Source organism: Danio rerio, chromosome 1 (assembly GCF_052040795.2).
Source record: "Danio rerio strain M-AB ecotype USA chromosome 1, GRCz13ab, whole genome shotgun sequence".
NCBI lineage: Eukaryota > Metazoa > Chordata > Actinopteri > Cypriniformes > Danionidae > Danio > Danio rerio.
In genome coordinates, this window is record NC_141021.1 from 46887891 (window position 1) to 46912357 (window position 24467).

General features: G+C 36.3%; 1 protein-coding gene across 14 annotated transcripts in view; it reads left to right on the forward strand.

Moving 5' to 3' along the window:
- The first annotated feature begins 677 nt into the window (after nucleotides 1–677).
- Nucleotides 678–24467, forward strand: part of zdhhc5a (zDHHC palmitoyltransferase 5a) — a 42721-nt gene continuing 18931 nt past the window's right edge. For 13 of the 14 annotated variants that reach the window (XR_015475884.1, XR_015475883.1, XR_015475882.1 and 10 more), the window contains exons 1-5: nucleotides 678–1053; nucleotides 16106–17812; nucleotides 21684–21805; nucleotides 23524–23681; nucleotides 24033–24205. Coding sequence is in view for 7 of the 14 variants with exons in the window: in XM_087236274.1 (XP_087092400.1) it covers nucleotides 17658–17812; nucleotides 21684–21805; nucleotides 23524–23681; nucleotides 24033–24205 (608 nt within the window). In the remaining 7 variants the exon portion in view is untranslated. 14 annotated transcript variants of the gene reach the window in all.

The window sequence follows — 24467 nt, forward strand, 5'->3', positions numbered from 1 at the left end:
GATATGAATTGCATATTCCACTGCCAGACACAACTACAGTAATCCAGTTGGCTACACTATATTTACATCCATTGTCATTTTAAACCATATCTGGCCATTTCGGGGTGTTGATGTTTTCCTGTTCATCTGACAGGAAATTACAGTCTGTTTTTAACCCATGGCATCTGTCAGGGTGCTTGTGGTTTTATGTGTGTGTTGTACACAGAGCAATAGATTTGTGCTATTTGGTCTGAAAGAGGTGGTGTGACAGATGTTGGTCAGATTTGTGGGGATATTAGACTGGGTGGGGGGAGACGCTTATCTGTAAAACTCCTGCTGTCCCTTTAATCCTCAGAGCAACACAAGCGTCTTGTCTGTTCTGCCTCCCTTTCAGACACATACACGTATTTAATATGTCACTGTGTTACTTTTTATCCTTCAATAATCTGTTTATGTCTGTCAGTTCATTACAGCCTTGAAAAAAAGTATAAGCATATAAACTATTTTGAAGTCCTGCCATGCCATTGCCTTTTGTGTCGTCAAAGTCCTGAGGTGTCCGTACGCTCTTTCATCAACACCTGAGATTGAACTGAGCTTGGCAAGTGCCGTCAAACACTCACCTGCGGCTTTTGATTGGCCGCGCAGGGTGGACTGACAGCAATTCTCGACCAATGAGCTCACAGAATGGGCGGAGACCCAAGACTGTTCTGGGAGGCTCGTGGATGTGGACTGGAGCTCGTGCCGCTGCGCTGAGCTGGGTGAAAATACGTTAAACCTAGTCGTTAGCTTTAAACTACGCGAGCTTTATCAAATCATATGCGACAGAATATACATATAAACGATTACGAAGAGGACCCAATACTTGAACGATATTGTATTAGCTCAGGCGTGTTCAAAAAAGAAGGCGAAAGATTCACAGTTTGGACGCAGGCTAGCAGGCTAAGTGAGCCGTCGGCAAGACCCCACCAACCAAAGATTGAAACGGAGATTAAAGCCATCATCTAATCTATTAAAGAGGATAACCAATGTCACACACACCAATCCTCTAAAGCAGCGACGCTAATGAACTGACAGGTAGGTCAACAGGGGTGTTCATGTATTTTAACGTAAGCACTGTTTTGAAGAAGAGGCGATAAAATGCTAGCTGTCATGCTAATAGTCCTGCCCAGCTGTGTGCCACAACTACTTGTGGTTATATGGGAATCTATCGCTTCAATATTAAATATTAAAATGATTTATCTTGATATGCGAGTCATTTATTCAGGGCTTGTGTTTGCTGTCATTTCTAAGGTAGCAGAGTAAGTCGTGTTTTCAAGAACCCGACCACTGATAGACTTTGCACTGACATGCTCTTGTTGCAGGTTTCAGCGTTAAACCTTTTATATGTAGAGATTAAATGTCGTTTTGTCATGCAGTTTCACAGAGGCATTCGGTCGAGTTCTCTCGTACGCTCCGCGCGATGCCGCCGCCTCCTCTTCCTCGCGCTCGGTATCGGCGTCGCGCGGATTCATGTCAGGGCCTAAAACCGATGACAACAGTGCAGCTGCAGCGAAACACACCCAAAAGATATTCACCGCCTCAAAGTAAGACAACGCCGCACTGTTTTTTTTTATTCCTTTTAGGCATTTAATCGCCTCACCTGATAATAATGACATCAGTTTTGCACGTTTTGTGCTGTAGTCATATGCGAGTCATTAATTTTCATCAGTTCACCTGCTTATTAACACTCCATTGTAATTACAGTTAACAATGAGTAAAATAGCAGTCAGGTAAAATCATAACAGGACACTAAACCGGTTACATACACTCAATAGTGACTCATGTATGAATGAAAACGTGCTGTGTGAAATTCAACCCGTTTCTGGCTGTATTCCAGGGTGTTTCCTAGCAATGTAGGTAACATAACTTACTGTACCTGCTTATTTTTTGTGTTTTTTATTTATTAATCATAGGGGTCTGTCAGGGAAGTTCAAAAGGCAAAATGTGACAGATCTCGCTCTCTCTTTTTCTCTTCTTATAGAATCAGAGAGAAGCTTTGCTTCTGTCGCCATGTGAAATTGGCAGACGTTTAGTGGGAAATGCAGGTTGTCTCAGTTGGCAGCGAGTGCAATGCCACATGGCTTTAGGTTTTGCTCATTCTGTTGTGTTAGAGGACCGTGAGGAGGAGTATAGAGCGAGAATTCACACAAAAAGAGTTTAAGTAGAAGTCTTGTACATGCAGGCCTCTACATAAATAAACAAATAATTGCATACTTCTGTAGTTAGAGCTGCACATTATATCGTTTCAGTATTGATATCGCAATATGATCATTGTCAATAGTCACATCGCAGGATTTGCAATGTTGTCTGTTACAATTTATAATTTTCGTTTGTTTTTGATTCCTGTAATTGTGTAATGATTTATAAGCATGCATGCATAAGAAATTGTTTAGTTTGTGAACTTAATGATTAATTTTATTGTTATTATTATTCAGTTCTAGGGTTAGGTGATGTTGACCAAATTGGCATCGTACAATGTCTAATGTAAAACATCGCGATGGGTGATGGCATCAATGCCGTAGTTGGCAGTGAATTATTTATGAATAATTAATTCATTCGTAATGAATTAATTATTTGTAGCCTACTGTTTTAACTACCTGACTCACATGGTCTTTGTTTTACCCATAACTAAATCATAAATAAATAAAGATAAGTTACACACAAATTACGCATGATCGAGTGTGTCTGTGTGTCTGTGTGTGTGTCTGTGTGTGTGTCTGTGTGTGTGTGTGTGTGTGTGTGTGTGTGTGTGTGTGTGGTCACATGATGTGCGTTTTCAGCTGTATAGTTTGGATGAAAGGCTTTTCCGAAATGCTAGATGAAACACCAGTGTGGATGTGGATTAATTCGTTTTCATTCTAAAATGGCATTTTAAACTAAGACCGTATTAGTGTAAATGGGGCTGTGTGTATTTTTGGACCCCAAAAATGTATAGTTTATTTGATTTTATTTAGATACAAATAGTAAACAGTAATTCATCAATCTCTGACTAAACAAGTGCATGTACTCACAACACATGCAAATACAGAAATGCACTGTAGACAGCGCAGACCACACCGAAAAATTTGTCGGGGGACCCCAAAACATTTCTAGATTGTTTGTTTGATTTTATGGAGATGCACTGCCACTGCAGAATGATACCAATAGATCTAAAATTATAAAAAAAAATTTTCCAAAAAAAGTTTTAAGTCATCTGGTATAATTGTATTCAAAACACAATAAATATTGCAATGTTAGATTTTTTTCCAATATTGTGCAGCCCTATTCTGTAGCTATGCACAGGTTTGTACTGTCGCAATTTTCAAATGTGTCTAAATTTTGAAATGATTCAAAACTCTGTTACATTACAATTTTTAGTTTATAGAACCAGAGCCTCTGCTCAGTTGGCGTTTCTGTGTGGAGTTTGCATGTTCTCCCAGCATTCGCGTGGGTTTCCTCCCGGTGCTCCGGTTTCTCCCACAGTCCAAAGACATGCAGTACAGCTGAATTGGGTAAGCTAAATTGTCCGTAGTGTATGAGTGTGTGTGTGATTCTGTGTGTAGATGTTTCCCAGATATGGGTTGCGGCTGAAAGGGCATCCGCTGCATAAAAACTTGCTGGATAAGTTGGCGGTTCATTCTGCTGTGGCGACCCTGGATTAATAAAGGGACTAAGCCGACAAGAAAATTAATGAATGAGAGTTTATAGAAGTGTCCAGAGACTGGTATGCTCCAATATTTCAGAAAAGTGTGATCAATTTACGTCAATTCTGAATTGCAAAACATTCAATTGTATACGAAAATCAGCAAGTTTGAAAAACTAATCTAAAAGACAATGCAACACAGCCATGTATAAATGAGATTAGAGCCTACATTTAGACGCACTATAAGTTCTTTTTAAATATTTCTATTTTGAAATATCTTGGTGTGTTTGCAGTGTTCTATTCATAATTTAATAGAGTATATTATTTAGTTCTTCATGGCCTTAAAGACCAGGGGCCATGTATCAACGCTGCGTATGCACAAAAGCTTTGCGTACGCCAGATTTTATGCTCGCGTTTGGATTTACTAACAATGAAATAAACGTGAGAATGTGCGTTGGTCCACGCCAACTTCGTGTCTGGCGTACGTGCATTTCTTGTGTGTGTTTGTTTTATTTTCATTGGCAACTAGAGACACTTATGTTAAATTGCACACAACAAAGCATCTTTGAGCCGTGCAGGGGCAGCTGTATGGGACGGAATCAATGTCTAGCAGGTTTATAAGGTCTCCACACCATGCAGTTAACAAGCCAAACATTAAAGCGCAATTTGCAGCGATCGCCGTTTTCCCCCCCCAATCTAGTCTGAGAGATTGACTGCACGCACATTGCTATAAAGGCGCCATCTGAAGATGCGTTTGCATACGTGAATCGGAAACATTTCCATTCAATAAATGTGCAAATACTATTTGATGCTCAAATGCGCTTAACATAATACACACACTTATTAATGATTCCTACTTGTCTTCCTCGTGATGGAGAGTATGTGACCTTAGCCTAAATAGACACTATAAAAATTGTACACCTTTACATCGGACCATTTTTTTTAAATTCACTCACAGTGCGATGTTCAGACCCAACTGCGTTAACCACGTCAGCTAAACTCTGCCACTCTCTTTTTTTTTTTTTTTTTGTTATTAATTCTGGAGGACAAACTTACAAATAATTTTTCTCCGGTCTACCTTTGATAGGAGCACCTCCAATTCACATTCTGTTCAAAGTTTCTCTTTTTGCTTGCTTTTGCCTTTACTTTTTCATTTGGTTTTGCTAAAGTAGAGTCATTACTATATTTATTAGGGGGGAGGAGGCAGGGAGGGGTTTTGCGCTTTTGCACAGGCGCTCAGTTTCACGTTAATTCATATGTACAAAGAGAATATGCGTGATATTCCTCGTACGCAGTGTTTCATACATCTGAATTTTTTACTGTGTACGCACATTTACAGCTTTGTGTGTACGCAATGTTTTAGTATGATTTCAGCGCAAGTCTTCGTACATGAGGCCCCAGAAGATTTTGAGCTATTACTACTTTTACATTCCTTAACACAAACGTAAGCAATATGAGCGGTCATCAGACAATTGGTGATCTTGTGCTTTAAAAAAAAAATTGTGTACTTAAAAACAGACTGTTTTTTTTTTTTTGCCTGTTTTGAATGTCTCATTTAGAAATAAAGGACACTTTTCAGACAATCCAGTTACATTTGCATTTAACTGTCATCAGAGTGTTGACATTATGTGGGTTGAAGCTTGAAAAAGACAAAACAAATAATAATTTCCAAAATACTTCAACCACAAAAACTTTTTTTTTAAGGTGTTAACAGATATAGGTGGCACACTGCTGAAAACTGTAACAGGACCACTATAGAACATTTTATTAGCGAGTCTAAACTATGTTGTTGTTTTTGGCGTTTTTCTGCACAAATTCATTCTTACGCTTTGAAAAGTAAGAGAGTACACACGTACGCCATTAGATTTTAATCCTTTCTTTGCATTTATTAATTAGAAAGGGGTTGTTTGATCCAGTCACTGTTCATTATAATGAATGAAATTAAATTTTGAGAGAAGATATCTCTTGACTTTTCTATTTTTGCTTATTTCCATAAGAGACAAGCCATCACAAATGTGTTGTTTTTATTTCCCCTGACGCTTAAGTCTGAGTGCAGATGGTTGTTTTTATGTAATCAATTAATTTGATGTGGCTTTTATAATTGGAGACTATTCTAGGTCTATAAAAGTTATTTTCCTTTCCTTGTACATTTTGTTGATTTTACACCAGTTTGTGTTATCTCTACAGATTTTGTATGTGTACTAATTACCCACTGTTGATGATCACCCTGTTAAAGTATTGCATGAGAAACAAGAGATGGAAATGTCGAATAAAAAATATAAAACCTCATTCACAAATAATTTCGCTTCCTTGAGGTGGTTTTGATGGTATGAATGGTATCGGTTGACTCTATTATGCTTGCCTTATTTAATTGTTGCTGTTACTAGGTTATCGATACTACAGTACAGCCATTCTAACAACTCGATGATTAATGGAGTTAATTAACAATTTAGATAATTTTTTTTGTGAATTGATAATATTTGCTTCATGTTAGGATGGCAACCTGGCTTCTAACTGTTGTGCTCACCAACGATCTCCAATGTGTCTGCATTGCCTGTGTCATTATAAGCGTAATAAAACTCCCCTTTTTATGTAATTAATTCCCTCTTCAAACACTTCAACCTCATCAAAGCTGGCAACACCTTTTTTAGAACCCATTTCAATTTTAAGGTGTAAAAAACATTTCTTACAGTTTCAGTTACTGTTATCTTTACAACCAAAATTTGCTAAATCTATTAGGCTCTTTCTGCTGTTTGTTTTGCGATTGTTGGTGTAATATTGTGGATGTTCAGTCACTCAGTCAGTTGTAATGATTTATTGATTCATTCATAGACAGTAGGGCTTTGCAAAAGCTTTTTCTGTCCATTTGTTGAAATTACACTACAATTCAAAAGCAATGACAGAATGTCTAAAATGAAATGAAAAGGAAGATACTGGAAAAAGGCAAATTCCTATTAGAAATTAATATCTAGCATTCAAATTTTTTCTTTCTCTTTCACTTGGCATTCACTCTGATCCCATATCAAACCTTTCCTAAATACTGGTCAAAATATCATACTACGACATATATCAAGACCATATATTTCCCGGCTGTTTGCTGACTCAACCACATTGAGTGTGAACCCTGGTCCAGTGGTTGATACAGGCTTTCACAATGTTTCTCGCTTTCTTTGCTGTTTCAGGATCAGACTTTCCCAGGACCATCTACTTACTGTTTACAAACCAAAGCTTTTCAGTTATGCAGCTCCACCCTGAAATGCTTTGGAGTGTTGTCCCTTGGACCTTATGCAGGGTTACTCAGCAAATGGCAATTTTAGACCAAACCTCGGGTCATATTACTAAATGTCAGGCATAGCCACTGATAACATGCCTGGCTAATGTTTGAACTGCTGAACAGAAAGAGCTTAATTCTACAGATCTTCAAGGAAATCTGTCTCTAAACAGACGCTAGACCAAGCTAAACCTGTTTAGTTGTGATGCATGATTGTGAGAATGAATGCAAAAGTGTGTTTTAGTCTAAAAGCAGTGGAATAACAGAATTTGTAACAGAATCTTTTAAGCAGGGCCTAAAGCCAACCTTTTGCCAATACACCTTGCAATTGCTGGGATTTTTGGAAAATGGAATGTATCGTCTCATATTTTATTTAAATGAAAAATTGCTATAAATGTACTCGCCTCCCTGGCTATCCAAGATTTAAGGCTGTAGTGTATTTCAAATAAAATCAAACAACAAACTAAAATGCAATCATTTTCGACTAAATCTAGCCAAAATTAAGTTCATTCAAAGTTTGTTTTGGGAGTTTCGAAACAGCTGACCAAAGCAATCTTTTTTGGGGAAGTTCGTTTTAGCTTCTAATAGTGTTGTCACAATACTGGAATTTGGTTCCAATCGGTACTGACATTTTAGAATTGTCCATTTCCCACTAACATTTAAGCACTGTTGAGCACGCTCTTAAACACCGCCCCAGTGTCCCGTATCTGTGTTTGCACTCTGTAAACATCGGTGAAGTGCAATGAACTGGTGACCTTTACGACCAATCACAGTCATTTCTGTTGAGCATGTAAACAATGGCAAATCAGAGCTATTTAAGAACACGATGAACATTAGGGGTGTCAAAATTAATAGTTTCTTCGGTGCACTGCGATGCAGACGCGGACGATTCGGTATCAGTTCAGTAATAATCATAACCGGTTTTTACTGACGTCATTTACCTCATATGCGAGAGAGGCGATCTCGAGTATTTACAGCGCTTTAACTACTTAAAACTCATAAACTGTGCACAATTTCACTGTGTGTGTTTGCTGGATCAGTTTTTTACTGACATATACAACAATAGCCCCTATTTCACTGAGATCGAACCTACTCCATTTCTCGCTCTCGCTCTCTCTCTCTCTCTTTCTCACACACACAGTGGCCCATTTGACCTGCTGGCGTGGCTTTTCTTCTCTTCTCGGCTGTTTTTCAGCGTTACTTTTGCATACAGAAACGAGCGCTTGTCTGCAGAGTTTTCTCCACCGTGTCTATCATACATCAGCTGTGAGATCGCCCCTGCCGCTTATCAGTATCATTCATCTGTGAAGAACGCAGCGCGCAAGAGCCAATCGCAACCGTTTTTTTTTTTGAGGGTGTGACCAATCAAAGGGGTGTAAGAGATCTAGACAAGGATCAGAAATTGAGCTGGATATTTATATTTGTTTATATTATTTGCTAAATGCACGTTTTGTTTAATGTTACAGTTTATATATCTGACTGTTTGTAATAAATGACAAAATTGTATTACAAAAAGTATATAAATATAAATATATTCATACATTTTAATACAAGAAATGCTGCTGTGAAGAAATATAAAACTGTGTATGGAAAGCATCGTCAATGCACCGTGATGCACCGAAATATCGAATTGAACCGAATCGATGGCATTATAATCGTAACCAAACCGTGAGACTAGTGTAGGTTCACAGCTCTCATGAACATGGCTTAAATGTTAGTGGGAAATGGATGTTTTTACAATTTCAGTACTGGGGTCTGTTCTTCATACCTCCCTTGAATAATCTAAGATGATTTGGCAGATCCTGGATCTTTTAATCTTGATAACTGATCTCTGACTTCAAACAAGTTTGTGAATCAGATTGAAATGTCTGGATAAACTGATCTGAGATCACTGCGTGTATTGGTAGGACACATCTATCGATCCTTGAAATCATGATCAGCAATGCAACGATTGGCTGACGGCACAGCAGCATAATCATCTGATTAATATTCAATTATCCATGCAAGCTAAATTACATAAAATTCATAGCAAACTGTTTGTTAAATATGATACGCAATAAACATGCTTCAAGAGTATTTAGCAATTTATTCAGTTTTACAGTTAGAGCTGATTTTCTTTATTATAGTTGCCATATTAGTATTATTTTAGCTTTTCTTAATTGGTGTAAAGAATAACTGGATGTTTACAAAAGCATTTTGATATTGGTAAAGGCATCTGCAACTTTTGTGAAGCAACACAACACGCTTTTCTGATGCACAGAAGGCTGTTTATGAAAGATTGTTGTGTTTAGGGGTCCTGCGAGCAGCATGGCATCCCTCGCCTACTGCAACACAGGGGCGTTGGAAGATTTAGAAAATAGTATATTGTCCTTCAAACTATTCAAACTTCATTTTGCCTTCATGCCGGAGCCTTTAGTTGTATATAAGTGAAACAAAATTTATCCTTGTTGATCTTGGAAATGCATTGCAGTCCCATGAAGCATGAAGCTAAATGTTTGTGCCAGAAACTTAACATTATTTACAACTTTATTATGCATTCATGTTTTTAACTTGCTTTCCTGAAGTCTTTATAGTTCCTGAAGCTCATTTATAGTTAGTCCGTCTCCTTTCACTTGTAATTACAGTAGTCTACTAATAGTGTGGTATTTGTGAATAACAGGTTAACCTGAAAATAAGAACAAATATGTTTTTGGTAATGTTTGTGTTTAGTTGTCCCTTTAAAATTGGGAAGAGTAACAGTAGTCTCATTCTGCAGGAGTTAGTTACTGTATTGAATTGCTGCTCTGAATTGCACCTTCACCCGTTTATTCATTAATTAATGAGCACATCTGTCAGCTACTACCTAACTGCTGTTACTTCAGAATCCTCTTCTTTTATTTTCAGCCATCTCTTTTAATAGTATTACCTCTCTGTTGTGATTGTGTATTTTAACTGCTCAATAGCACCTTTAACACAGACAGACTTTTTTGGAAAATTACAGGTAAATTGTCCTAAAGAGATCATCTTTTTTTTTTTTTAAATATCGGAAATGTTTTTGTCAGTTTTCTGGAATGAGAAGTTGTAGCATTACCAGTAAATTGCTGGAATTCGTCTGTGTATGAATGCAGTAGGGAAATTCCTGCTATGTGCACGTACAAGTTCAGAACACACTGGCATGAGACGTTTACTCCAGGCCAATCAGAATATATGATCCAAGTGATGCGTTTACTCTGTGCTGTTAACAGAAATGGAAGCCTTTGAGTCCTTGGACGAGACACATTTAGTTAAAGCTTGTTAATCAAACAACATTCCAGCGTTCTTTTTAGTGCTAACTGTGCTGAAAGAATTATTGACAAAATGCAAGTGATAAACCACTGGGAGTTTAACTGCTAACATAATGTTCAACTGTGTGACACGTGCATCTGAGAGTGTGATTTTTACCAGCTGGAGAGTCGGCTTGGGTGCAACACCAGTAGACTTTTGTTCCAAAGAGTTTGACAAGTTGAAGCAAATTTATATCTCAAGTGTTCTCAAAAGTGTTCTGTCCGCATCTCTATAAGATTTGTTCAAAACACTTCTCTACAGACCTCCATGTAGCTATTCACCTTGTTCTTCACGTATGAGCAGGCGCAGCTATTTCAATCTTTTTGGCTCCAGACTTCCGGTCCCATACACTTCCATTAATTTTTAGACGTTAAAAACGGCTCCTCATGCTTCTTGATGTTGCAAATGTATATTTTGTCATTATACTATTCTACTTGGTCTGTATAGTCATGCAAACACTTGTTTGTAGAGAGTAGTTTGAGCTTTCTCTGCCGTTTAGTATTCCTAGTAATTTCTCCTATAGGCGACTGAATCAGAGATTCTAAAACAATCGCAGAAACGAGCGCACTTCCACATTGAAGAACAAGATCATTATGTAGGCCTGTCAGGTTTTTTTTTTGTTGTTGTATGATGTATTGCATCAAATTATATTGTGGTAAACAATATTATTGTATTTTTAAGACCATTTTTTGCTACTCATAATGCCAGAAAGACAATAAAATATCATTACAATGCAAGTACAGTCTTCCAAAACTGCATAATATTTTCTTCTGAAGAATATTTATTTTGATTATAGTCATTTTAGCAATCTAATAATCAGGCATTGGAATCAGAATGTTAAAATGTTTATCTTAAACTAATAAATAGTTGTTAGTTGATGCGATTCATTCAAATGAAGCGGCGCAAGTTAAGTGTTTTGCATGATTGACGCACAACACGCGAATCGCTCTATTTTGAATATCTGAACTTCAGCAGACATTCGCGCAACTTTAACCAATCAGGAGCTTGCTCTTGTGGGGTTGTGAATATGACGTAGCACCTGTTGACACCATCCTCCTGCTGACACCGACAACCGTTCATTAAACTGGGCTCGGCTCAGTTCGAAGCACCGCTGAAAGCTTCCATCAACTTGGTATATTTTCCGGAGGAGTTTGAGCTCACAGAGCTGGGTGGACTCAGGCATGGCCCCAAATAAATCTGCGCTGTTTTTCAGTCTTCCTTAAACGAAGACTTTTCGTTTTTCGAAATTGAAGCTAGTTTACACGTCTATTTAGGCGCGAATAACGCGATTTATCCACCTGTAATGCGTCTAGTGTAAACACAACATAACAGGCACTGTTTCACACTTGTTTGAAAGACAAAAGCAGGTAAATGAATGTGAAAGTTTGAAACCAAAATGAAACCATCAATAATAAGACTGACCTCCTTGTTTACAAGTACATGTGCAGCAATGTTGGTATTTCGGAATGGATGTGTATGGTGCTTTTCCAGAAAGGTTACGAAACGTCAGTGCGTATGCGAAGAAAAATGTATTATTAAATTGACTAATAAAGTACTTTTATGGTAATTTACCAGTATTACTGTAGGGAAAGGGCTATTGTCATTGTCAGTCAGGCCAATTAAGTTCAGTGCTTCAAATTATCAAATGTCAACGTTTTTTTTTTCGTTTTTTTTTTTTTGGCGCATCTGCTGTTTATGTTACTGTAGTCCTGGATCTTGTCAGTCAACTTTTTATCAGATCACAAACTGGTTTAGTGTACAGGTTCACTCTTCAGGTATGATAGTATCACTGTGTATGTGCTGGTTTCATGATGTAGTTAGCAATACCCAGCTATTATAGGTGTACGCACAACATCAAAAAGCCTTGAGGCTTTGCAAACACCACATCACCTTTGTTTGCACAACATTTGATAGTGAAAGCTTATGTGATGTCATGCCAACAACAAATGCGCTTGACTAAGAGAATAAGGTTAGGGATTGCTCCACACACACGGCTCTGTAATTAAGGTCAGGGCTATTTTTGTGTCAGTGAAAGGACTCTTTTATCTGGGTTGGGTGTGATTTTGATGTTTTAAAAATTCTATTGAATGTGGCTTGATGTGTACTAGAGCTGGGCAATCAATCAAATTCCAATGAATTTACAAATGCGATTGATCATACCTGTTATTGTCATGCACATCTTTTCAGAGGAGCACAGTTGTGTGTTCAGTATTAAACTTTTTATGAAGGCTAGAATACGCTCTTGTGTGAAAACTCCAAATGTGATGGAAACCCTGGAAATTCCCATAGCATTGCAATTTCAACAGAAGATTGAATTTCTTTCATTGATTGCCTTTGATTAATATTGGGGCTGCAACAACTCATTGATTAATCCTTGTGTACTGTTCAAATTGACTACCCTTTAATTTAGGTTGTGGCTATTTTTGCCCCATTGACTTCCATTTATAATGACGTTTTTCGATTGCAAAGTGTATTTTTGAATTATTTTTACATTTTAAAGTATTTTCCCAAAATATGTGTCAAAATATGATTTGTATCTACAAATCACTCTATTTGCTGAAACACAAAGAAAGATGTGGCAAAATTAAGACTCAAACTCACCCCGAGTGGATGAAAATGTCTCCAACAGCACACAATAGTTTAATTACTATGGTAAAAATTGTAAATGATTTGCAACATGACCAAGTTTAGTCTAAATTAAGTTGTCAAGTATGTGAGGCGAGCACTTTACATTTACTCATTCCTTGAGGAGAATTCTTGTAATATGACACAATGCTTATACAGGTTTAAAAAGAGTACAGGATGTCTGCATGCAAAAACAGTTTTTAATATATTTAGTAATGTATAAATGCATATCAAACCTATATACATTTTTTGTTTGTGTTGAATGTGAATTTGAATTTATTAAATGGGATAGCCCCTTGAGATAAACCATCTTATTTCCGAGGGGGTCCCTAAAATGTACATAAATCAAACAGAATACATCATGTCAAAACAAACAAGCAGCGCACTTCACCTGAAACACTTCCCACAGTCTAAATCCTGATCACACAAAAACATGTAATCAGAAGTACAATTTAATATACAAATAAATAATAAGCATTTCAATTAGAACCGATTTTAATAACATTTACAAGTTGTTCGAAGGTTTCCAAAATAAGAAGATAAATTAGTCCTGAAAAGACTAAATGTCTTCATTGACCTAAAGGAAGATGGAAGAATATTTCAGTCAAAAGGAGTTTTGTATTGAAAGCACTTACAGCCACTTTCTGTTGCAATTCTTGGAACAAAAAAGTAATTCAGTTGCATATTATGTCGAAGAGAATATGAGGAGGTAAATGAAACAAAAAATTGCTTTAAATAAGAAGAAACTAAAACAAACATGTTTAAAAAGAAACAAATACCAATGATATTGTCTAAGGAACTTGGGTTGAAGCAAACCAAGAGATTCGTATAATATGCAATAATGGTTTTATACGGACATCTTAATACAAACCTACATAGAGAGTTGAAGACGGTATTTAAAGGTTTTAAATTGAAATCAGACGTATTGTTAAAAATAACATCAGCATAATCGATTAGAGGGAAAATTAATTAAGAAATCAATTTTCAATTTTTTTTTACCTAAAATGAAAAACAATTAATAGAACGATGAAGAGAACCTAAACACTGATATGACTTTTTAATTATAAATATGGGGTTTAAAAGACAGTTCAGTATTGAGCAAAATATCTAGATATTTAAATTTGTCAGTAATGTAGAATACAATTTTTGTTGTTTAAAGGTACAGGTTTTGTTCCTTCTTTTAACACATTGCATGATCTATGATTCTTAAAATAACATAATCTGTGGGCTATTTTATATATATATATATATTTATAAAATTATCAAAAATGATGGATGGCTACCTTTGAGTAATTCTTTAACAAAAAGTAACTGCATGCCAATAAAATAAAATAAAAATTATTTGATCAAAATAACATTCATGTCAATTGCATTATTAATTTACATTTTATGTGCAATAAACTTTTGAGATGTTGCTTTAATTACATCTTTAACTTCTTATTGATTATACAAACAATTAGTCAGTAATGATACTGAATTCGCTTCAAAGAATGTGCATAATTTTGCACAAAACATTTTTGAAGATAATTATAACATTCAGTTCAGAAAGTGAGTCATGTCTTAAACCAGACTGCTAACAACACCTGAGTTCATAAATCATTTTACTGATTCACTAAAACAACCCGTCATTTGTAAATTAAACTACACTTTCTCACAATTTGTGTATTTTGGCAAAAAAGCACCTCAAATGTTAATAGTTCTACTCTAAGTGTAGTTATTTTTAGTTATTTTAACTTTTTTTTTTTTTGCTTCCCAGGTTCTGCAGGTTGCAATGTCCCGAATTTTGATTGCCAATCTTAAGCCAAATGTAATGGTTTGTTTTGGTTCAATTTGGAATTTTTCCAACCTGCACAGAGCCCAGGGGACCAGAGTGCATGCTTTGACTTGAACTCCCCACACCCTCGGTTGAACTTTTAAACTTAATAAACTGTTTAGTAGGGCTGTGCGATTAATCGAAATCCAATTTGAAGCGTTGCGATTAGCTAATTGTAAGAGGCTGCAATATGAAATAATATATAATTATTATAACATTTCCCTACCCAGAGCTAATGTGTGACTGCTGTCTGTGTGTGACAGACTTACTAGCCATATGTGTGAGCACACTTTCAATCTGCCCAATCAGAATTGTGCAACCGAACTATGCGGAACGCCCACAATAAAAAAACAAACGAACAGAAAAGCGCAGACGAGTAGGATGATTGTGTCTGCCACTTCAGAAGCATTAACAGATGAATTCATATAAAAAAACATCATGACTATAATATGGGAATACTTTGGTTTCACAGACTCCGAACAAAAACAGGTAATTTGTTAGAGCTGTCGCTAAATTGTTGCCAGTACCAGGAAATACAACAAAAAGCACCACAGCCTCACCACATATGAGGAGTGTCTTGTTTAAAAAGTAAACTGAAGTATTGCCAGTGACACTCAATCTAGTAGAAAGCAACAGCAAAGTAAAATTTCAGTTGTGTGCGGCTGTTATACCATATGAAAAAACATCACAAAGGCACCAGGAGATTACTAACTTTTTATGCAGTGACCAAACTCAACCTCATTCAAATGTTGGAAAGGAGGTATGCACTTTCGTATCAAACATTTTAGACATGTTGCAGTACCACAGCTGTACGTTGATTGTTGTGATATTTTGTGCATCATCTGTGATAATTATTTAGTTTTTAGACATTATAAGCTACAGAAAGGCTCTTATCAGCCATGTTTGTTTGCTGAGTGTTCTGTATTTTTTATTCTTTTTTTTTTTGTTACTATCTCCCTAATTTGAGTTGAACTTAAGGTCACGTTATTCTTCTTACTGTTTGCTCTAGAGAAATTTTTTTTTTAATTTCTAAATATTTAAAAACAAATTTATGAAATCTTTTTAGTTCCCTTTTGGTTACTAAGACTCATTTTATTTTAGCAGTAAGAAACAGATTACGATACAGATTATTGAGGTGAAGCTTAATTACAAAATAAAATATCTGTCAAAAAATATGCTACTAGAGATTTTCCCCAAATCGCAAAGCCTTACCATTTAGTTAATTTCATTTTCACTTTATATTGTGACCTTTGCTTTCAGCCAACTTTTTTCATTTACATTTTTGCGCAGAGATTGCAGAGAAAGATAACTGCTCATATTTGTAAAGTAAATAATAGGCATGTCAATAATCAAATGTGTTGTTTGTTTTAGCCCTACCCCATTTCACATTTGCCAAGTCTTTTTTTTTTTGGCCCAGAATTCATTTTTTCCCTCTCCCTTTTGTTCCTTTCAGGTGGAGTTTATTTCCATTCTCTCCAGCACACCCACTGGAAGGCCTGTCACAGGAGGAGCGTGTGTTAACTCTGTTTGCGAGTGTGCATATGGTCTGCTGAAAGAGGAGATAACGCCACAGAGTCAGAGGAGGAAGTGCAGGCATGGCTCAAGACACTCCCTTGAGGCCTCGTCCCCCTGAGATCTTTATGTAATGTTTCCTCATCTGCTAATAGACATCAGCTGGACCTGATCTAATACATTCACATGTACACTTGTAAGGAATTCCCTGAAGTGTCCCGAGGGAGAAGTTGAACTCCATTGTTCTTTCTTTTCCCCTTCTCCTCCCTCAATCACCACATACTTACCTAGGTTTCCCGGGACTCCTCAGAGCCCAAGTTTTCGTTTCGAAATTGCTCCACTGACCTGGATCAATTCCCAGGAGTTTTAAGAGTGTGTGCAAGAGCTGCTCTTTTCTGTGTTTGTTGAAGCTCCATCAAGTGAAGTTTTTTTGTTCCTCTCGTTTGATGTATTTTGTCCCAAAGAGAAAGAATTTGATCTAATCAGCCATGCAGGTGTAAATCTGTTTATTTGTGAAGATACTGGAAACAAACCTGTGGATTAGTAATGCTTCGACTACGGAGAGAAACACTCAAGGGTTCATTTCTGAAGGTGCAACGTAGCACACGCTGGCTGAAATGAAGGAGAGACATTTTTATATTTTCTGATAGTGTGGATGGTGGGGGGAAACGGTCTGACGGTTGTGACTGCCATCTGGTTCCTTCATTATTATCATTGCTCCATTCAAAACTGAACTGCACCGAGAGTGAGAGAAATTCTCCTGGCGCTTTTTTTTTTCGTCTCACGCTCTTTAGTTTCTTTTAATTGTTGTTGCTTTTTATTTTGGAAGTTTATTGAACTCCTGTTCACTGCATTCAAATTATACTAATTGGCAACTTGTAAACTGTTTAAATTAACTTCAGTGCTGCATGTAAAAATCAAATCATATATATTTTAAAATATTTGTCAGCATTAAAAAGTAAGACAAGAAAGCCAATTCATAGATGACGTTCTCCACTACCTCTTAACTCATACATTAACACCAAATCGGTTTCGCAAGGAGAACATTTCTCAGATTCTTTGTTGAATTTTTAAGCACGTCTGATTGATTTGACACTTTGTTTTGTTTTTTTAAATGTTTCCAAAGCATTGCCCATAGTGGCAGGTTGTCATCAGTTCATAAGCGTTTTAAGTGAGCTTTTTAAAATGACCAAAACGTGATATTTATACTTGACCAACTACATTCATGTTTAGTGATTGACTTTTAATATTCTGAAAGCCAGATGATCTAATTATCAGCCTCTTTCACCACTTTGTATTTTCTTTCGTCATTTTATATCACTTTTTTGAGGACTGTTTGTTTCGCCATTGATGCCCGACGATGCTCATCTTGTGGCCTTTTTTAAAATGCTGAAGGGACAGCAACTCCTCCCTTAGTCTTTCTTTGGTTTGTGCTGTCCTGACAACACAAACGCATTCCCTCACGGATATATTTCCATCCTGCCCCCTGGGTGATGCCGAGCGGCAGTATGAGTGGGGGCGTCTCTGGACCCACTTCCCCACCCCATCCCACCGTCCCATCCAGACCTCTCCGGCCTAGTCGCTACGTGCCAGTCTCTGCGGCAACGGCCTTCCTGGTTGGCTCAACCACGCTCTTCTTCTGCTTCACGTGAGTACACAAACACATGTGCTAACACTGATTGCAGCAATCATTTATGATGGATGAGTCAGCACGTACTGGTTAATAACAACGATCAAAACGACTATTGCCGACTGAGTAATGGCTTGTCTTTGCTTTGAACTCTATCAGACGTTATTTTACCTTCAATAGATGGCACAGTTAAGTAAGATACGGTGTTCCCTAGCTAGTCTGACAGTGCACACTAGATGAAAACCACCATGGAAAAAAAGTTATATGGTTTAAATGGCTTTTTATTGCATGGTATTGTGGGAGTATAAACAATAAGGCAGCTCTAAAGATCATACTGGTGTGAGAAGTGGCGTTGTGTGAAGTGTATTTTCCATTAAGGAGCAATATTTGCCCTGTGGATTTGATTTCCAGGGTGATTTCATAAGAGCAGTTTTTATCATCATCACTGGATTAATCACACCATTGTTCAAATGTGGCTTACTTGTGCTTAATTGATTGCATGATGTAAATGGGCTACTACATAAGCTATACTGTATATAAAAGTGTTAATTATAAAATTAGAAACAGGAAAAACAAGCTGTGGTATAATAACTGAAATTACTATTATTGCTCTTGGTTTTGAATGAATTATAACCCATTTTTTACTCCGTTTGGCAGACAGTAATTTGGCATATGTTTAGTTTGTGAGTTTCCACATGTTGATACACAAGTATGTTTATGTTTGGGATAGGACTGCATGATTAATTGAAAAAAAAAATGTGATCATGATAATCTTAATCCAGCATCTTTACCATTCAGCCAATTATAAAGGCAGTCGCACAAGTCTTCACAACATTGATCAGCAACGTGGACACCTCCAAATAGTGTTGAAAGAGTCACATGCTATATTTATAAGGTATAATTCACCCAAAAATGTTATTTTTACTTTCATGTAATGATGTATTTGCGGCCGCAAAATCACACGTGACGTGACAGAAGATGCTTGTGAATGCTGTCCACTTTAGTAAATAGAAACTGCATAGGCTTTGAAAAACAGGTAAAGTAGTTGTAAATGAAATTCAGTTTGTTGCACAGAGCGATCGTTTGGGAGTCGTGCGGGATGTATGATTTGCATGTATGTTTTTATTTTTTCTCAGAATGACGGCGGCCATAACATGAGCGCACTAGGCAGTGAAAGTGAAACCAAAATGGCGCACATCATTTAAATTATCCTATCACATTTTAGAGTTATGATTATGACAAGCATTTGATATGTTTTTTTTTTCTTTCATAGTGAAGTGTTGTGCATGCGAATAAATGTTTAACAGTGTTGTATATATATACACTCTAGCCTATAAAATGTTGAATATAATGCAAGTAGGAATATCATAATGAAAAATGTCCCATTTTACCAGTGGAAAAAATGGTTTAATAATGTTGTCAATGACCGTTTGCAAGCATAACATAATAATTCAACTTCAGACTTATGAATAGTTGTATTATAATGTCATTACTTTACTGTGCATTGGGCCTAATATTATTATTGCTGTTTTACCACGCTTGAGAAATAACAGTAATAATAGCCTACTCATATTAACCTTTGTTTTACACCTAAAGAATCATGAGAAAATTGTGATCTTTATTTTAACCAAAAAAAAAAAATTGTGATTCTCATTTATAATATCAATGAATATTTAAATGAAGTAAAAACTGTAGTATTTTTTAAAGATGTAATACATGCTCATTGGGGACTTTAGACGGAGACAGCATGTATTTCTCAGGTTTTATATATAAAATTCAAAAAAAAGAAAACTAAATAGCAATATTTTTCCCCTCTGTATTTATGGTATCGATATCGCAATGTGCAAATCTGCAATAGTCACATCGCAGGATGTGCAATATTGTGTCGGGATTATAATTAACCAGGAACCACATTTCACACATGTGATTTGTAGAGTTACTGCAAAGTTTAACTTTGATCAAATAGTGTAAACAAATTTTATTTGGATGCATTTTTAAGACCTGCGACTGTCAAATTTAAAGATACCTTAAATTTGTGCACAAGAAATTATAACAAAGATTAAATGTGTTTATCTATTTATACAATGAAGACTATAGTTTTATTTTAGACTTGATAGTTGAATTTCTGTACCTTAATATTCTAAGCCCCCCGAAAGCCATAAAGCACTGTTCATTTTCATCTTTGTGCTATTGTTTTTATCTTTACCTTAATTTAACTCATACAAAATTATCCCAATATGTGTAAAATGATGAATTTTATTCAAAATAGTCATCTTATGAAATTATATTCATATCGCAATATATATTTCAGAAAATTAAATATCACCATTTCCTTTTTTTCCAATATCTTGCAGCTCTAATTTATGGGATTTTTTTCTGAAGTCATCTAGACTTCTAGAAGCACAAGGGTTCTATAAAGTGTAGGTAAGACTGTAGTAGCAGTCTATTTAATGTAATCATTATGCTGCTACACTTTTCAACCTTTTTAACAATAAACGAGGCACATCAGAGAATCTTACAGTGCCAGTATTAAAATAACTGAAGTAGGCCTTTTTTTGTGTAGTGTTTTGAAGTTGTTGACAGCATCCCTCTAAGGAGTATGCTTCTAATAATATCCTCCGTTTATGATATGCTAATATTTAATACAACAGTCTTGAATGTCAGATCGTTCTTTTGCACATGGCTTAGAATTTCAGAATTTACCCCGGTTGTAATGTTCAAAAGCTTTCTTGCTTACAATATTTATCTTTACTTTATTTTTGCTTTATTTGTGTGATTGATTTTAGCAAGTGTTTATCTGATATAACTAAAAAGTCTCAATGGATTGTAGTAAGAAGTCAATACAATCCAATGCACTAACGAACCAGGCTTTATTACAGTGTATTATGGATAGGTAATAGCTATATATACGGCTATATGAAAAGAGAATTATGAGTAGGGCGAGATGTCACTTCTATCTGCAGATATGCGTTTAATGTCGAATTCTCACTTATAATTTCTCATCATCGTGCCCATCTAAGCCTGGTTTCTCTCAAGGTTTTTTTTCTTCATTTTCGTCAATTGGCAAAGTTTTTTCCTCGCCGCTGTCGCCACTGGCTTAAATCGATGGATTGCTCTTCAGTGTTTGGACTCTCAGTAGTGATTTTTAAACTACACTGATCTCAGCTAAACTGAAATGAGCTTAAACTTTTAAAACTGAACTACACTGTTTCAATTTACCATGATCTTTTATGTGAAGCTGCTTTGACACAATTTACATTATAAAAGCGCTATACACATATAGTTTGTGACATGTTTCAACTTTTTATGTTGATGTTTATGCAAATATTGTATGACTTGTATGAACACAGGTCTTAATGATAAGCTTCTTCATGATGCACTGAATGGTTTATTTGCACAAACCAATAAGGTCACAATGTTCATGCAGCATCAGCATTAAAAGTGCAGTCAGAGCTGTTTTCTTTTGATGAAATGGAGAAATCACATTGACTTCTCATGTCCTGGATTTTGTAAGTCATGACATGTAAATACAGGAAGAAGAAATAACCTCAAAAAAACAAAAACACAGCCCAGTTGGCACATGAGAGTAAATCTGAAGGGCTTAAGTCAGATGCTATGTCATGTCTGTTCATTTTTAGTCATTTGCCCCTCTGGTCTCTCTCTTCTCACCAAACCCTCAGATTAAACACTGTAAGGCGGTGAAATTAGGCCAACATCTGTCATGAAGTACCACCTTTCCCTTCCTTATCTTCTACTTTTTATTTCTTTCTCTTTTTCAAGCAGTAATTATATCTTAGAAAGATTATATACAGTGTATAGAGGATAACATGATGTAATATCTGTCTATTGCTATGTCCTATTTGTGATTCTCTCTCTCTCTTTCTTTTAGGTGCCCTTGGCTTTCGGAGCAGTTTTCTGTTGCTGTGCCAATATACAATGGCGTTATGTTTATGTTTGTTCTGGCCAACTTCTGTATGGCCACCTTTATGGATCCTGGCATCTTTCCCAGAGGTAAGGAAACTATTTTTGATATGATACTATGTAATGTGTTATTATACAGCTGTAGCTGAAAGTGTGGAATAAAGGTGTCTTAAAACTCAACGGTTCATTCACAGAGTCAGTGTTGCGTGTGATCAGCCAATTCAGCAATTGAACTGAATCGAGGGAGTGTTTATTCACCTTCCCCTACCTTTTAATCAGGACCATTTCACTCAGTAAATAGCATTTTTAAAAATGGTATAATTAAAGCATAGTAAGCCAAAACATCATTAAAGCAGTGCTTTTATTGTTTAAGAAAATTAATTGCATTAATAAAAATAAACATTTTCTTAATTTAAACAAAGTTGGCCATTAGAACATACAAGAATTACAGAGCAATTCAAAAGCAGAACATTTACCAAGGAGTTCATCATTTCAAGACTCCACTGTCCATTAAACATATTTTATTTGACTCTGATATTTATACACCTGTAAGTAAGGGTGCTTTCATACCTATAACTCGATTATTTTGATCAGAAACAGGGATTAAAATTGTGACAATGTTTATTTTTGTCTATATATTGAATTAATCAATCTATTTAAAAAACACATTGACTAGAATTATGCGTTATAGGCTTAAATTACAGAGAGACATAACAGATGAGTCAAGACTGCAGTTAGATCATGAAGTAGATCAGGGTGAACTTTATTCGAGGTGTCAGTGCAGAAATTAACAAAACAATAGGCCTAACACAAAATATTATAAGACTAAAATATGGAAGAAATATTACATGTTAATTTCTGTCAATTTTCTTATGGATAAGCTCTCAGTAATATGTCAGAATGCTTTCATTTTTGTATTCAACATGACCTCCTGCACTACTCATAATTCTATCTTTATATAGCAGTATATATGGCTATTACATAGCCGTAATACACTGTGATATAGCCTGGTTAGTTAATCGATCCGCTCCAGAGTTTGTTTCAATCGAGCCGAGACTACCTCATTCAGGCCATCTCTTACGGATTGATTTGTCACGGACTCGAGCTTGATTGCGGGTTTCACATATGTCAAGCGAACCACGCTAACTGGGCAAATGAGACTGGTTCCGAAACAAACGTCTAGGTGTGAAAGCACCGTTGTTTGCTTTATTTTGTTGATACTTTTGGTAAAGTAAATCTAATTGTAAATATTAGATATGTATATAAATAAATGAACTAAAAATTGCTACGTTTAATTATATTTATTCATGTTAATTTTATTAATTGACCTAAACAAACACGAGAAGGTATCGTAAATGGGAAGACTAAAATAGGTCCACTTCATAGCTAAATTTGAAAACACTTTCCCAGCCCATTTTATTTCTTCAATATTTTTTCGGAAATCTGAATGTTCAACACTGATAATATGCACTGCTGAGTTTGGCACACATATCCGAGGTTAAGGAACACAATTCAGTTGCAAGAAAACTTTCTTTGAAGCCTAAAATGAATGAAACACAAGCATGCGGTTATCCTCTGAGGAAGTATTTTCAGAGTGAGTAAAAATTTACTCGCTCTGAAAACCTACATCTATTGACTTCCATAGTAGAAAAAATAAATCCTATGGAATTCAGTGGTTACACCTTTTTAAAACATATATATATTTTGTGTTCGACAGAAGAAAAAAAGGTTTGAAACAAGTAAAGGGTGAGTGAATGGTGACAATTAAAATTTTTGGGTGAACTAACCCTTGTTTGTGTGTGTTGTAGCTGAGGAGGACGAGGATAAAGAGGATGATTTTCGGGCTCCCCTCTATAAGACCGTGGAGATTCGGGGCATTCAAGTGCGGATGAAGTGGTGCTCCACCTGCCGTTTCTACAGACCCCCGCGGTGCTCACACTGCTCTGTGTGTGACAACTGTGTTGAGGTACACATGCACACGCGGACTGGCAAAACACATGACATTGCAACATACAGCAATTCTGTTCAAGTATAAATGTTGCTCCTTGATGTTTATTTTTACTGTCTTGTTTCTGTTACTCTCAGGGTAAATCTTTCTAATTAATCACTCTGTCCACTGTTGCTCTGACTAATGCTCTGCAGACTAAACTGATCGATTTGTGTTAATTAAGTAGAGAAGTGTGCTTGCTCTGGGCAGCCTTAAGCTTCTCTCTCTCTCTCTCTCTCTCTCTCTCACTCTCTCACTCTCTCACTCACTCACTCGCTCTCTTTTGCCATTATGATTCACACACAATGTTTCCCCTCTTTCTCCCTGCAGGATTTCGATCATCACTGTCCGTGGGTGAACAACTGTATCGGCCGGAGGAACTACCGTTACTTCTTCCTGTTCCTGCTTTCTTTAACAGCTCACATAATGGGGGTGTTTGGCTTCGGCCTTCTCTTCATTCTCTACCACACCCAGCAGCTGGACAGAGTGCATTCGGCCGTAACGTATCCTTAAGCATTTGTTGGAAATGTTCATGCCAACCGCACTAGTCTGGACTTGTTACTAGACATAGGCCGGTATAAGATTCTGACGGTAGGATAACCTTGGATAAAAATATCACGGTATTGCGGTTACTGCTCTGAAATATGTTGTCTCAGTAAATAAAGTGACTTTTTTTCCCCCATTGAACTAATTATATTTTATTTTAAGAAGTATTTTGGAACAGTAAACATGTCCGGCTAAATCATTCTAATTAATCATTGACTT